This window comes from Pleurodeles waltl, chromosome 8, assembly GCF_031143425.1.
Source record: "Pleurodeles waltl isolate 20211129_DDA chromosome 8, aPleWal1.hap1.20221129, whole genome shotgun sequence".
NCBI lineage: Eukaryota > Metazoa > Chordata > Amphibia > Caudata > Salamandridae > Pleurodeles > Pleurodeles waltl.
This window is the reverse complement of record NC_090447.1, coordinates 879,626,355-879,640,166: the sequence shown is the minus strand read 5'-3', so window position 1 is coordinate 879,640,166 and position 13,812 is coordinate 879,626,355. Positions and strand designations below refer to the sequence as shown.

General features: G+C 47.4%; 1 protein-coding gene across 9 annotated transcripts in view; it reads right to left on the bottom strand.

The window, feature by feature from the left end:
• DOCK9 (dedicator of cytokinesis 9) overlaps positions 1-13,812 on the bottom strand; it is a 989,328-nt gene that overhangs the window by 204,347 nt on the left and 771,169 nt on the right. For all 9 annotated transcript variants that reach the window (XR_011194943.1, XM_069205169.1, XM_069205175.1 and 6 more), the window contains exon 37: positions 12,050-12,097. Coding sequence is in view for 8 of the 9 variants with exons in the window: in XM_069205169.1 (XP_069061270.1) it covers positions 12,050-12,097 (48 nt within the window). In the remaining variant the exon portion in view is untranslated. The remainder of the gene's footprint in view (positions 1-12,049; positions 12,098-13,812) is intronic.

Here is a 13,812-nt window from a genome sequence, read left to right as displayed (position 1 = left end):
ACCACGGTGGTAAGGTGGCAATAGCTCTAGAAGTCCAGGCTTTTTATTTCAGGTTTGAAGTTTGGTCCATAAGGTGGGATTGTTTCCAATCACCAGGACCTAGGTTTTGTCACCGTTAAGTTTGTTTTTTACTGGACACCCAGCCCGTGACATCTTTGAGGCAGGCACTGAGCTTGGTGGAGAGAGCTGGTTTGTCTGGTGTTAGGGAAATGGTTATTAGGGCGTCATCAGCATATGATATCAGTGAAAATCCATGCCCCAATATGATGTCTTTCAGAGGCTGCACATTAATGTTAAACAGAGTAGGGATTAGCTATTAAGTGTTTGGCATCTTGTGGTCCAAGCTAGCGTGTTTGAAAAGAAGGTTAGAAGCTTGAAAATAGTAATATGGTTGAACATCAGCTTTTTTAGCCCAGACTGTTGAAAAGGCACTGTAGCCTCTGGGAACTATTTAGCACACATTTCTGATAGCAAAAATTGAACATGGCACATTAAAGAGCAAATGTGTTCAATGTTTGCTGTCCAGGAAAATAATCTAGTGTATCCTTATTTTGTGGAAGACCTGATCGCTCCTCTGAGGCTCATTTTTCTATTCCAGGCAGAGGGATGGGTGCATTACATAAATGGCTGTGGACAGCTTTTACATATAGCTTCTTGGTGAGCAGTGGTAGTCAAAAAATATTCCTTGAGGGAAGACAGTTGCTTTGCACTCCCAAGAAGATAAATAAGATGGCTTCAAGAAAGAAGGGATGGCAAACTGCTCCACAATGGTTTTACACTAGGAAGGGGGAGCCAGGAGGTTGCAGTTTATGAGGAAGCAACCAAACAGACTTATTTAACTTGAAATGGTGATATCCTATGCAGACAACGTCTCCATGAAGCCTCTTATTGGACAGACATTTTTCACTTATCCACTGGGTCTTTCGTAGGAAACAAGATTAAGAGAAACAAGCTATTCGCCACATGGTGTTCTAGCACATCACCGTCAGAATTAAGGATCAAGAGAAACGGTTTACAATATGACATGTAACACAAGAATGGATTCCCAAACTCCTACAGGTAGATTGGACAGAGTAACTTGTACAACACAATAAAAACCTTTCATAGTGTAACCACATCCATCCAGTAATCTTTTCAGATGTGCCCAGGGCCCACATATTTAAGCAGAATATGGGCTAGTGGACCTGTATGTCAGCATTATCAAGTGTTCTAATATACATGCTTTAAAAGCACACCAATATGATTCCTCCATTATGTGGAGGAGCATAAGGAGCTGGAAGTCCATTATCCCTCACCGAGGCCTGTGATAGCAGGTGTGATGGGGCCAAAGAGGAGTGCAGATCTACAAATATTCATCCTTCACCACCTAATGATGTATCTTGGTAAATTCAAATTTCTATTCCCAATGGTTTAGGGTGGTCCTTGTGTGTCGAGCGGGAAAGTGTTATACCCCTTCTGTTTTTGCATAAAAGTCTCTATGTTATTATGACCTTGCTTGTGATAGAATGCAATTTTCTCACCTTAATGTGACCATCCGAAGAAGATCTCAAGGTCTAGAGGTCTTTGTCATTCAGTTTTTGGAGTCTTCTGTATTTTAGAATCTTAAACCGAACCCTGTGGTAATGGATTTGCCAGGAGTGTGTGTAGGAAAGTAGCACCTTTCAGTCACAGTTACCCCCACTTTTTGCCTGGTGTCAGTATGTTTAGGTTGTAGTACACTGGGATCCTGCTAAACAGGACCCAAGTGTCAGTGTTCTCTTCCCTAAATTTAGTTGGTAAGTAACTTTTACATTTCACAATTGGCATAATGGTGCACCCATGTAAGTCTTTAGTAAAAGGTACTTATCCAGTGGCGTTGGTACACCAGGGGTCCCCCATGGGCATCAGCATGTATTATGCCACTCATGGGGGACCCATACCAACCATGACTACAGGCCTGTTGTTATGGTCTGTGTGAAATGGTGCATGCACCTTTCACCCCAGATATAAGGTTTTTCTTATATTGCAGTCACCACACTCTGACTCTGTAAGTTACCCCTAAGGTAGGCCCTTCAGCCCAAGGGTAGGGTGCATGGTTTTCAGTGTTAGGGGACCACGCATGTGCAAAGGTGCCCCTACAAACCCCAACTCCATTTTCTGGGTTTTGTAAGTGTGAGAAAACCATCTTAAGGTATGCAGTGGACACTGGTCACCACGAGATTCCAACTACATAATGGCTTTACCGAACCAAAGCATGTTTGGTATCAAACATGTTGGAATCATGCAAACTACAGCAATTTCAGTGTTAGTTGCATGATACCATGAACTGTGGATGTTCCCTAGGATATTTCCCATGTCTGCCTGTACAGGCTTGCAGGGTGTGCATACCAGCTTGTGCTGCTGCTGATCCCAGACACTGTTCTGCCCTCCTGCTGAGCCTAAGTAAGGCAGTGGAAGGCAGAACCAAGGATTTCCTGTAGAGAAGAGGCGTTACCACCTCTCCTTTAGAAATAGATGTCTGGGCTTTGAGCGCCACCACACTGCTTTGAAGGGCACATTTGGTTTATTCCAGTACAGGAGCTCCCAGCTCCCGATCTGGCACAAAACCACACAAAGGACAGGGGAGCGACTACCCCCCCCCCCCATACAGCTCCTCACCTAGGGAGGTGCACAGAGTTCTGCCAGGTGACCACTTGATTCTGCCATCTTGGAACTAAGACGAGCAGAGGCCCATGGCAACATCTGACTCGTTAGTCCAGCTGGGTGACGGCCCTCACCCCCCGATCGGTGGGTCATTACAGTAAGTGTCCAACCCCCCGTCCTGGGTTACTTAAGGGTTTCCCTTTGGGTTTGTCAGTAGATCCGTCAGTGGATCCATCTGAAGACTCTTCTGCAAGACACTTCTGCAACCTGGACACTGGAACCGCTGCTGGACTTCGCTGGTCCCCAAGACAAGACTGCACCAAGTAGGAACGCTCCTACTGCAACTTTGTCCCAGTACATTGCCAGGTCTCTGCAACCTCTATGGCCGTGCATCCTCCAGAGTCACAACGACTCTGCCTTCACTAAGGAAAGCAAGAAGGAATCTCCCTTGGAATGAAGGAGTCGTTCCCCTGCATCCGCAGGCACCTCAATGATGACGACCGGTTTGTGGATCCTGCTGTCCAATGGCTCCAGAGGTCTGACCGGTCTTCTCTGCATATGAGAAGACTGTGGTCCCTCGTTGGAGCTGCTTGGCCAGAACCCCTGTGCACCACGTCTGTTTGTTGTTGCCAAGGCCTGTTGGCTCTCCTGTCCAGAGACCTCCTAGCTCCAAGAAGCCCCAGCCTCCAGCCCTACACAGCTTCAAGAATGACGTCTTTTCTGCAACTCCTAAGTCGTGGACATACCTCTTTGATGCGGAGGCCTCCCTGTGACATCCTGTGCCTGCTGCCAGAGGGTCCTGCAGGGGGCTCCATAGATTCCTGCTGGCTCTCCTGCTTGCTGAGGGCTGGCCCTGACTTACCTGCAAAGGTAGAGTCTCCTAGACTTTCCTGGTCCCCAAAATTCTGCAACACTCTATGTAACTCTTTCTTGCATTTGCTAAGGCTTGTTGTTGGGTCTGCTGACCACTGACCCCTCTGCAATCAGATGACCGGTGTGGGACAGCTTGCAGAAGACTCCTGGGATCCTCCTGCATTGCCTGAACTTCACCTGGGCAATTTTGGGTGGTCTGGACTCTGTCCCCTCTTTTGTTAGGTCTTCTTCTTCCTGAATTCACACCTGGGTTCCACTGACCTGGTCCACGGGTCACAACAGCAGCTGGACACGTGAGGTCCCCCATTGACTTAAACAGGATGTTCTGACACAACTTCACCCCATGCACCTTGGCTACCTGGTGTAGATACTCTAGTTCTCTAGGTATCCACGGGTGTGAGCACTCTTGAACCTCCCTTGTCCCAACAGGTTTCCTCTGGGTCCTCTGGGAATGGTCCTAAAACTCAAAAACTTCAACCGCAACTTCCCCATGCTATCCTATGGGTTCTGACCCAGAGTTTACAAGTCTGCACATGGGCACCTGGGGAATCCTATCTACTTACCTTTGGCGTTTCAGTACTTCCCCAGTCCTAAGGGTGCTTGGGTGGTAGTTTGGGTTGGTACTGATTTTTGCATCCCCTTTATTTAAGTATATGGTTTGCTCCGCCCTTCCCCCTCCACGTGACCAAAACCCTCCCATGGGGGCCTATGTTATTTTATGCCTTTACTTGCCTGTTTCTGAATATAATTTTGTATGTTCCTATCTCCGGTTAGGAGATATATCAAAATTGGTTTAGTGTTTGTGTTATAATAAATAATACCACTGACTGACGTACAAGTTACATACCTTCTGTAACAAAATATCTGGTAGAGACATATTCTAGTTGCAGATTCCTTACCTTAGAATTTCCGCCAGACGTCACATTGGATCCGGAGATTTTTCTTCGAGCAATACCCTTATGCGTCGGTAGGTGGCGTCAGTCGACTCCGCGGGTGTCGTTGGCATCGTAGTCGCCGTGATGATGTCGGGAGCAGTATATAGACGCCGCCTTCGCGCAGTGACGTCAGTTTCTTTTAACGACTTTCCACGCCAAAGCGCAGAGCCGCTAAGAACACGGAGATTGGTGCACCAGAGCTAAGGACCTGAAAGGGGAATCCGTGTCCGCAGAAATCAGTTTGCAAGCAGGGAGGATGGGTGGGCGGTAAGGAATGTGCAACTAGAGTATGTCTCTACCAGATATTTCGTTACCGAAGGTAAGTGACTTGCACATCTGATAGAGACTTCTAGTTGCAGATTCCTTAACTTAGAATAGATACCCAAGCAATGCCATCCTCGGAGGTGGGCTGCGAATCAAGATCATACTAGGAAGTCCTACAGGGCCGAAAGACCAAAGCAGCAGTCCTTACAGACCTGACTGTCCAGGCTGTAGTGTTTAGCAAACGTGTGCAGGGACGCTCACGTGGCTGCCTGGCAGATATCCTGGACAGCAACTCCGCATGCTAACGCAGTGGAAACAGCAGTTCCTCTGGTGGAATGTGCACGAAAGCCCTCAGGGGGTTGTTTCTTGGCCAAAGCGTAGCACATTTTGATGCAAAGAAGCACCCATCGGGAGATGGTACGCTTTTGCACCGCCTTCCCTTTTTTCGCACCCAGATACCCGACAAAGAGTTGATTGTCCACCCGGAAATCGTAAGTACGTTTAAGATAGAACGCCAACACTCTTTTTGGGTCCAGACGGTGGAGTCTCTCCTCCTCATGAGAAGGATGATGTGGGGGGTGTGTAGAAAGTAGGCAGGGTGATGGACTGGCCTACATGAAAAGGCGTAACCACCTTTGGAAGGAAGGAAGCCTTAGTGTGCAACACCACTTTGTCAAGGTGCACAGACAAGTATAGAGGTTTAGACAAAAGGGCTTGAAACTTACTCACCCTGCGAGCAGAGGTGATGGCAACAAGAAAGACAGTTTTGAAGGTGAGGAGCCGTAAGGAACAATTGTTTATCGGCTCAAAGGGAGTACATATTAAATAAGTAAAGATAAGATTGAGGTCCCACTGAGGCATGATAAATGGAGTGGGAGGAAATAAATGGGTGAGGCCTTTCAGGAATCTACTCACAATAGGAGATTTAAAAAGTGAGGGCTGATCAGGTAACCTAAGGAAGGCCGATATGGCAGATAAATACCCTTTAAGGGTGCCCAAAGCAGAGCTCTGCTGGGCCAAAGAAAGAATGAACAGAAGAACCTCGGATAGAGGGGCAGAGAGGGGATCAACAGATTTATTGGTGCACCATGCCACAAATTTATTCCAATGACAGGCATATACAGTTTTGGTGCAGGGACGCCTGGCTGCCAAGATAACATTGCAGACTTGGGGGGAAAGATCAAAAGTCATCAACTGGCGCCGCTTAATCTACATGCATGAAAGCGGAGGTTGGACAGGTTTGGGTGAAGGACTGTCCCCTGTTGCTGTGACAGAAGATCCGCCCGAAGAGGCAGTCTGAGTGGAGGAACGATGGACATGCTTAATAGTTTTGGATACCAGCCTCTCCGTGCCCAGTCCAGAGCCACCAAGATGACTTGGGTCCGAACGTTCCTGATCGTCTTGAGAACTCTGGGCAGAAGTAGTATAGACAGAAAGGCATAAAGGAGGCCAGAGTTCCACTCGAGACAAAAAGCGTTTCCGAGCAAGTGCCGTCTTGGAAACTCCAAGGCACAAAACAGCTGACACTGCACGTTCTATGCGAAGACGAACAGATCTAATCAAGGCTCTCCCAACTGCAGAAAGAGACCTTGCGACACCTCCTGGTGGAGACGCCATTCGTGATTGGATGTGCATCGACGGCTGAGTTCATCCACTCTGGTGTTGGGAGAACCCACCAGATGGTGAATCACCAGGATAATGCCCTGATGTTCCAGCCATGTCCTAACAAAGGGTCCAGGACCCTACTCTGCCCTGTTTGTTGCAGTAACACATGGTGGTAGAATTGTTCGTGAACACGTGTGCTACTTTCCCTTTGAGAGAGGGAAGAAATGCTTTCAACGCAAGCCTGATCGCCCAGAGCTCCAGAAGACTGATATGGAGCCCAGACTCCGCCGGAGACCAGAGGCCTCTGATCTCTGCCTCTCCTATGTGGCCTCCTCAAACAAGAAGTGACACATCTGTCACTATAGATAAATCTGGTTGGGGAAGGGAGAGGGATCTGCTGTGGACCCAATGCGGATTCGAAAGCCACCACTGCAGGTCTTTCGCAGTCCCCTCTGAGATCTGGACCATGTCGGAGAGATTCCCCTGATGCTGGGTCCAAGGCAGAACAAACCTGAGCCAGGGTGAGCATTTTGAATTTCTCCTTCTTGAGGCAGTAGTTCAGGTCCCGAAGGTCTAGGATAGGACGCAAGCCCTTGTCTTTTTTCGGCACCAGAAAGCAGTGGGAATAACAACCACGACCTACTTCGGGCACAGGGACCTTTTCTATAGCTCCCTTGGCCAAGAGAGCTGCGACTTCCTGGCGGAGAGGTGCCAAATGATCCTCTGGAATCTGACTGAAGGATGGAGGCATGGATGGTGGAGCAGATTCAAAAGGGAAGGAGTAGCCCTTTTGAACGATCTGCAAAACCCACCTGTCCGTAGTGATGGATTCCCAGTGGAGCAGGTGATGGCTAATCCTGCCACCAACTGGATGGGAGTGAGGGGACTGACTAGGAGGGTTTGGAGCCTGCAGTGGGGGCAGAGGTGGGCTGGGCAGACCTCTGGTTCCCTGTTCCACGGCCATGTGGGATTCTGCGTCCCTGGCCACGCAGAGACTGGACAGCATGGGTGGCACGTGGCTGGGTGGAGGACGCAACATGGAGCCCCTTGCTTGGCCACGAAAGGGATGAAAAGCAGACTGCGGGGGGCAAGGGGCAGTGGAAAGACCAAGGGACCGAGCCATAGCCCGGGAATCCTTGGATTTCTCCAAGGCAGAGTCCGCTTTGTCTCTAAAGAGACGACGGTAGCCATCAAAGGGCATGTCCATGAGGGACTGTTGGACATCCCCAGAAAAAACAGAAGTACGCAACCAGGCGTGGTGTCTCAAGGCCACAGTCGCAGGAACCGATCTGCCCAGAGAGTCGGTCGTGTCCAGCCCACAACGGATTGTGAACTTTGCTGCATCTCTCCCATCGTTAACAGTTTGGGAGAAGATAGCACGGGCCTTCTCCGGTATCTACAGCAGGACTTGTGGGTATAGCGGCCCAAAAGGCATGCAGTGTTCACAGACCGTGGCGGGAGACTGAAGGAAGAAAACAACTTCTTACCAAACTGTTCCAACCTTTTTGATTCCCTGTCCGGGGGTGCGGAAGGGAATGCGCCTGAAGAAGAGGAAGCCTGGATGACGAGACTCTCAGGCATGGGGTGTTGGGACAGGAGTTTAGGGTCGTTTGGAGCGGGCTGATGGCGGTGTGCGATAGTCCTATTCATAGATGGCCCTGTGTTGGTTTGGACCAAGTACCCAAAAGAACATTGGTGAGGGCTTCATTGAATGGCAAAAGGGGTTCTGATGTGGAAGCCCCGGGCTGAAGCACCTCCGTCAGGAGATTGGTCCTCACCTCTACAGTAGGAAGCTCAAGGCCAAGATCCTCAGCTGCCTTTCTGACCACTATACCATAAGTTGCTCCCTCTGCTGTAGCCACGGTAGGAGGAGACAGCATGCCAGTGTCTCCGGAAGTATCCAGACCACTGGTGTCGCCCAGTTCCTGAGCCCAGTCCAAAGATGGGTCATCCTGGTATTCATAAGGGTACAGGGACCCATCCAATCCCTCCCCAAATTCGGACCCATAGGAAAAAGGGTCCGAATCCGACCTGGGGCGAATAGGCCCCATCGAAGACAAAGACGGTGTCGGCCTACGCCGCTCCAACTCCGAGTCGTCAGGGATAAGGATCGGGTCGATGTTGATAGTGGGCATACCGACGTCGGGCGCGTCGACAATTGACCCGGTGCCGGGGAAGGTCTCAAGGGTGTGGCCGGTGAGAATCCGGAGGGGACCTCAGTGGCCTGAGCGGAAGCCACCGGCACGGAACCCGAAGGCCCCTCAACCGAACCCCTGGGGCCCGAAAGTGGCATATCGGGGTCGGTCCGCCCAAAGATGAGGTGCATGCCCTCATAGAACTCCTTAAGTTGGGCAGGGGTTGCTCTGGGAAACTCAGGATAGCGCGGAGCAGACCCAGGCGCAGGCTCTGAGGATGGAGGCCTTGAGCATCGACGCTCTTCCCACTTCGCATCAGCCGAGCGACGGGGCGAAGTCGGAGAGCGATGGGACCTTTTCGACTTCTTCTTCTTCTTACCTGCACTCGAAGATTTAGAAGACGACTAGTGGTTGTGGCTCCGCGAACGGTCTCAAGACCTTCCTCTCGATCGAGACCGGGACTTGCGTGGAGTTGAGTCATGACTTCGGTCATGGTTGCGTGCGAGACACCACAGACAAATTCGATACGGATCCGTCACCAACATCGTGCGGTGACAGTCCTCGCGCGGCTCGAAAGCGGTCTTCGGAGACTTCCTTGACACACAAAATATCTCACAGAAACTCGACAAAATTGTCGAAGTCGGTCAAAAAGAGACCAGGGTAGCTCTTCTCCGGATCAGCATGTGGCGCAGAAAGAAAAGAACTGATGTCACTACGCGAAGGCGGTGTCTATATACTACTCCTGACATCATTACGATGACAACAACGCCCGCAGAGTCTACCGATGTGAAAGGTATTGCTCGAAGAAAAATCTCCGGATCCCGTCTGACGCCTGGGGGAAATTCTAAGGGTAGGAATCTGCAACTAGAAGTCTCTATCAGATATATGTGGTACTTGCAACTGCTTTACACCCTCCTGGATAAGCCTTAACTGTTCTGCACAGCTACCCTTTAAGAGCTCTGGTTATCTAGAACCTCCTACACTATCACTAAAGGTCGCCTGGACTCAGTACAGGGCACCTCACCTATAGGTGTACACCATATATTGAGCCAGCATTCTACAGTGTGGGTACCATAGCAGCAGGTAAAAATCTACTTCCTTGTTCTCACTTGTGATACAGTTGCTGTTATTTACTATAGCAACTCTTCTATCCCCTAATCGCTCTTCCTTTATCGTGTGTGGTCATTCCTTCCAGCACAGGAGTGGACCTGTGCATCTGTTTAAAGCACATCTTTAACAATTTGAATAATAAGAAATCAAGGCCAACCATAAACATTAAAAAACTCCAATCCTTTTTTCTCCTTCCACAAAGAACAAAAACACTGGTTGACACAGGAGGTGAAATCACTGTTTGGAGGAGCAAACAATAGCTCTGGAGCACAAAAGTGACCAAACTGACCAAGTTGTACTTTGGCATATGCTCTATCCCAACATTCTCATAACAGATAGAAATAATAAAAATTATCTTTGCCTGGACTAGAAGAGGCTTTACCTAAACATCCTGCAGAGGCAAGTCTCAATCTTGCATACAGCACGTAATTTCAAACAGCTATTTGGAAAGTACACTAGTCATACCGTATTGGCCCCAAAACTTGCCTTTTCAGAACTTAAAACAAGTACAATCCAAATTGCAGGAAACAGCAATATGCTATTCATGCTTTGGATGACAACTTGCCTGGTGAATGGCCATTGTGACTAAAAGACTTTCTAAAGGAGACCTGGTGTGATCTAAATAAAACAAACCACCTCTATGAACTTCACAGTAGGTGACTGATATCAGGCACAGGTCACCTCTCTGGACACCAACGACTGAAAATTAGTTATTTTGTTTGCCAAACTTCATTCTTTGGGTGACAGGTTCAAGGACAGGTCAGAAGGTCTGATAAGTATTTGAGGTGGTGAATCAAAACTTCTTCAACTTTCCTCCATCAGTAACAAAGTAAATTACTGCAAGGTAGACACAACAAAAAGTAATGTACAATTGGTAAGAATCTTTCTGGTGGATACTCTATCCACCTGCAGATTCCTCATTTGATGAATATCCCATGGCCCCAGACTGCATACGGAGAGTTTACCTCAGTTCTCCAACACCTAAACAGTGTCTTGGGTCCATTTTGGGGCAGAAGTGCCACTGTGGTAATGCCACTGGAGCAATATAGCACCCAAACGGTTGCAATGACATCAGTACCCAGTCAGTTTTTTCTGTACTCTTAGAGGTAGAGACAGCGACATGACGATTAATGTGATGCAGTACAAAAAAAATTGAACCTTTTTAAGAAAGTGTTTGTTAACCATCTTTCAGAATGGGGAGGCGAGTGGGATCAAGAAGGAATCTGCAGAAAGCTAAACTATTCAACAGATATATTGTTCCCAAAGGTAAGTAACTTTTTCTTATGATGGATACTTTTACCTGCAGATTCACCTGTTGAATACATTTCAAAGAAGTATCCCTCCTTGGAGGTGGGTCTGATGGAATATAGAAACTAAGAACTCTTGGCACACCTGAGCGTGCAAAATTGCCCTCCCTTCTCAACTGTTAATCGAAGATAATATGCCTAGCGAAAGTATGAAGGGAAACCCTAGTCACCGCATAACTAACCTCAGCTCTGGGAATAACTCTGGCAAGTGCTCATGTTGAAGAATTTGCTCTGGTGAAGTGAGTACAGGTTTCCTCTCCTGGCTCCTTTTTAGCAATGGCATAGCATATTTTATTATGGAACATTATCCAGAGGGACAGTCATTTTCTGAATGTGACTGCTGTTTTGGCTACATGTGTGAACCTCAAAGAACTTATCATTAGACCGGATCTTCTTGGTGCAGTCAACATAATAACTGCCCATCATACAGGGGTCTGGCTGGTGTAATCTCTACTTCTCTTTGGTTGGATGAGGTGGACGACAAATAGAAGGAAGGGTGACGGACTGCCCCTAAAGGTAAGGGGTCACCTTGGAAAGGAAAGCCACTTTTTTCTGGGAACCAATTTGTCCATGAAGAAGAATGTGAAAGGTGGTCTTAAGATTAGTGCCTGTAACTCACCAAAGCATCTTGTTGAGGTAATAATTACAATACCAAGTCTTACTCTGCAGCAAGGATATGGAGAAAGATGCAAGTCAAGCCACAAGAGCATTGTAACCAAAACATGATGGGTCAAATTTAGAGACATTCAGTTTGATCTCTTCCTAAAAGTGATACTTGCAATTTTGGTAAAAGTTGTTGACAGCATTATCTATATTTTCAATAGCTCTGACATTCTTTGGGGGTGTTGGGGAAGACATAACATTAACCGTATGCAACGACTATAACTTGGAATACGTACAACACATCTACTCTACCTGCATGTCTTTTCCCAGAGCCATCAGAGCCATTATATGTAATGTCAACTGGCATGAGCTGGGGATTGCATCATTTCGAATACATATGATATAAGTGAGCTGTCATGGATATTGTTCATGAGATAGTAGGAGCTTATCTTGCTTGCATTGCTTTCAATACAGGAAACATTATTGCCAAAGGATACATTTCAGGTAAATAAATCACGTAATATTTACATGTATCTTTACCCCTTCTTTTAATTGTCTTATGGAGGACTAACTTCAGTTATGTCTTACACAGTACCTGGCTATATATCGTTTTCCCATGTACTGGAACTGGTGCAAGCACACCCTGTAAAGAATAAACAGATTATTAGCTCAAACAGCAACAATAAAAGGTCACATAGACGTATTGAACAAGTTAATTACCTTCGGTAACAAATTATGTGGTAGCAACAATATCTAGCCTCATCGGACTGGATCTTAAATATTTTTGCATGAGCAGTACCCCTGCGCATTGGTAGGTGGTGGTGATCAGCTTCGTGCATCATCTGAGCTGGAAGTGATGTTGCGGTCACCTATATAGGTGCCACCTCAGCGGGCTGACATCAGATACTTTTCCACAACATTCCAGGCCAAGAGCACAGAGCCATGAAGTGCACAGACACTGGTGTGTCCAACCTAGAGCCCTGAAAGACAGTATCCCTAGCCCTAGAAATCTGTCTGTAGAAAAGATGGATGGGTGGGTTGGTTAGGAATCTGCAGCTAGATATTGGGCCAGATGTATCATGAAGGCCTTTTGAGATTCGGAAATAGCGAATTTTAAGAAATCGCTATTTCCGACTCGCAAAATGCCATGTATCACATTTGCGAATCGGTAATAGCGATTTCTTAAAAATCGCAAATGCTATTACCGAATCACAAATTGCAATACCGGCCCCATTCGCACCTATGGGCCTGTTGGCCCATATCTGCAAATTTTTTGCATTTCCAAAATTGCGATTTCTTAACCAGAAATCGCAATTTTGGGAATGCAAAACCCCAGGGTGCTGGGGGCCTAAGGCCCCCTCTGCTGCACCCCAAAATTATTTTTGGGGACATGTAAGGTGCACACATGCCAAAAGGGCATGTGTGCTTTACATGTACATTTAAAAAATGCATTTAAAATGCATTTTTAAATTTTGCACATGGTTACCACCAGGTTCAACCTGGGGGTAAATAGCGATTCCTAAATGCCCAAATCGCATTTAGGAATGGCTTCATACATGTGCTAAGAAATCGCAAATAAGGAATCTTTATTTGCGATTTATTTAGAGAGTCGCAATTTGCGACTCTCTAAACAGGGTCGCAATTTTAAGGAATCGCTATTTTAGCGATTCCTTAAAATTGCGTTCAGAATGTCTTTCTTACATTCTGAACTGGCTTTTTGCATTCGCAAACAGCCATTCGCACCGTTTGCGAATGCAAAAAACCTTGATACATCTGGCCCATTGTCTCTACAGATAATGCTTTACCGAAGGTAACTTGTTCATCTGATAGAGATATCCAGTCGCAGATTTGCTACCTTTAAATAGATACTCAAGCAATACTGTCCCCAGCGGTGGGCTGCGGACACATTTTTTAAACTAGGATGTCCTGCAGGACTGACAGGCAAAATGCTCATCCCTGCTGACCTGACTTTCCAGCCAGTAGTGTTTGGTAAATGTGTGCAGGGATGCCCATGTTGCTGCTTGGCAGATGTCCAGGACTGGGACTCCATGTGCTAATGCAGTGGTCGCAGCTTTGGCTCAGGTGGATTGAGCCCACAAGCCCTCTGGGGTTGCTTCTTGGCCAATGTGCAGCAGATTTTGATGCAGGGAATGACCCATAGGGAGATGATTCTCTTCTGCACCACTCAACCTTTCTTAGCCCCAATATAGCTCACGAAGAGTTGGTCGTCCATCTGGAACTCTTTTTGGGTCCAGACAGCAGAGTCGCTCCTCTTCTTTGGAGGGATATGGAGGAGTGTAGAAAGTGGGCAAGATGACAGATTGGCCCAAGTGAAAAGGTGTTACCACTTTCGGGAGG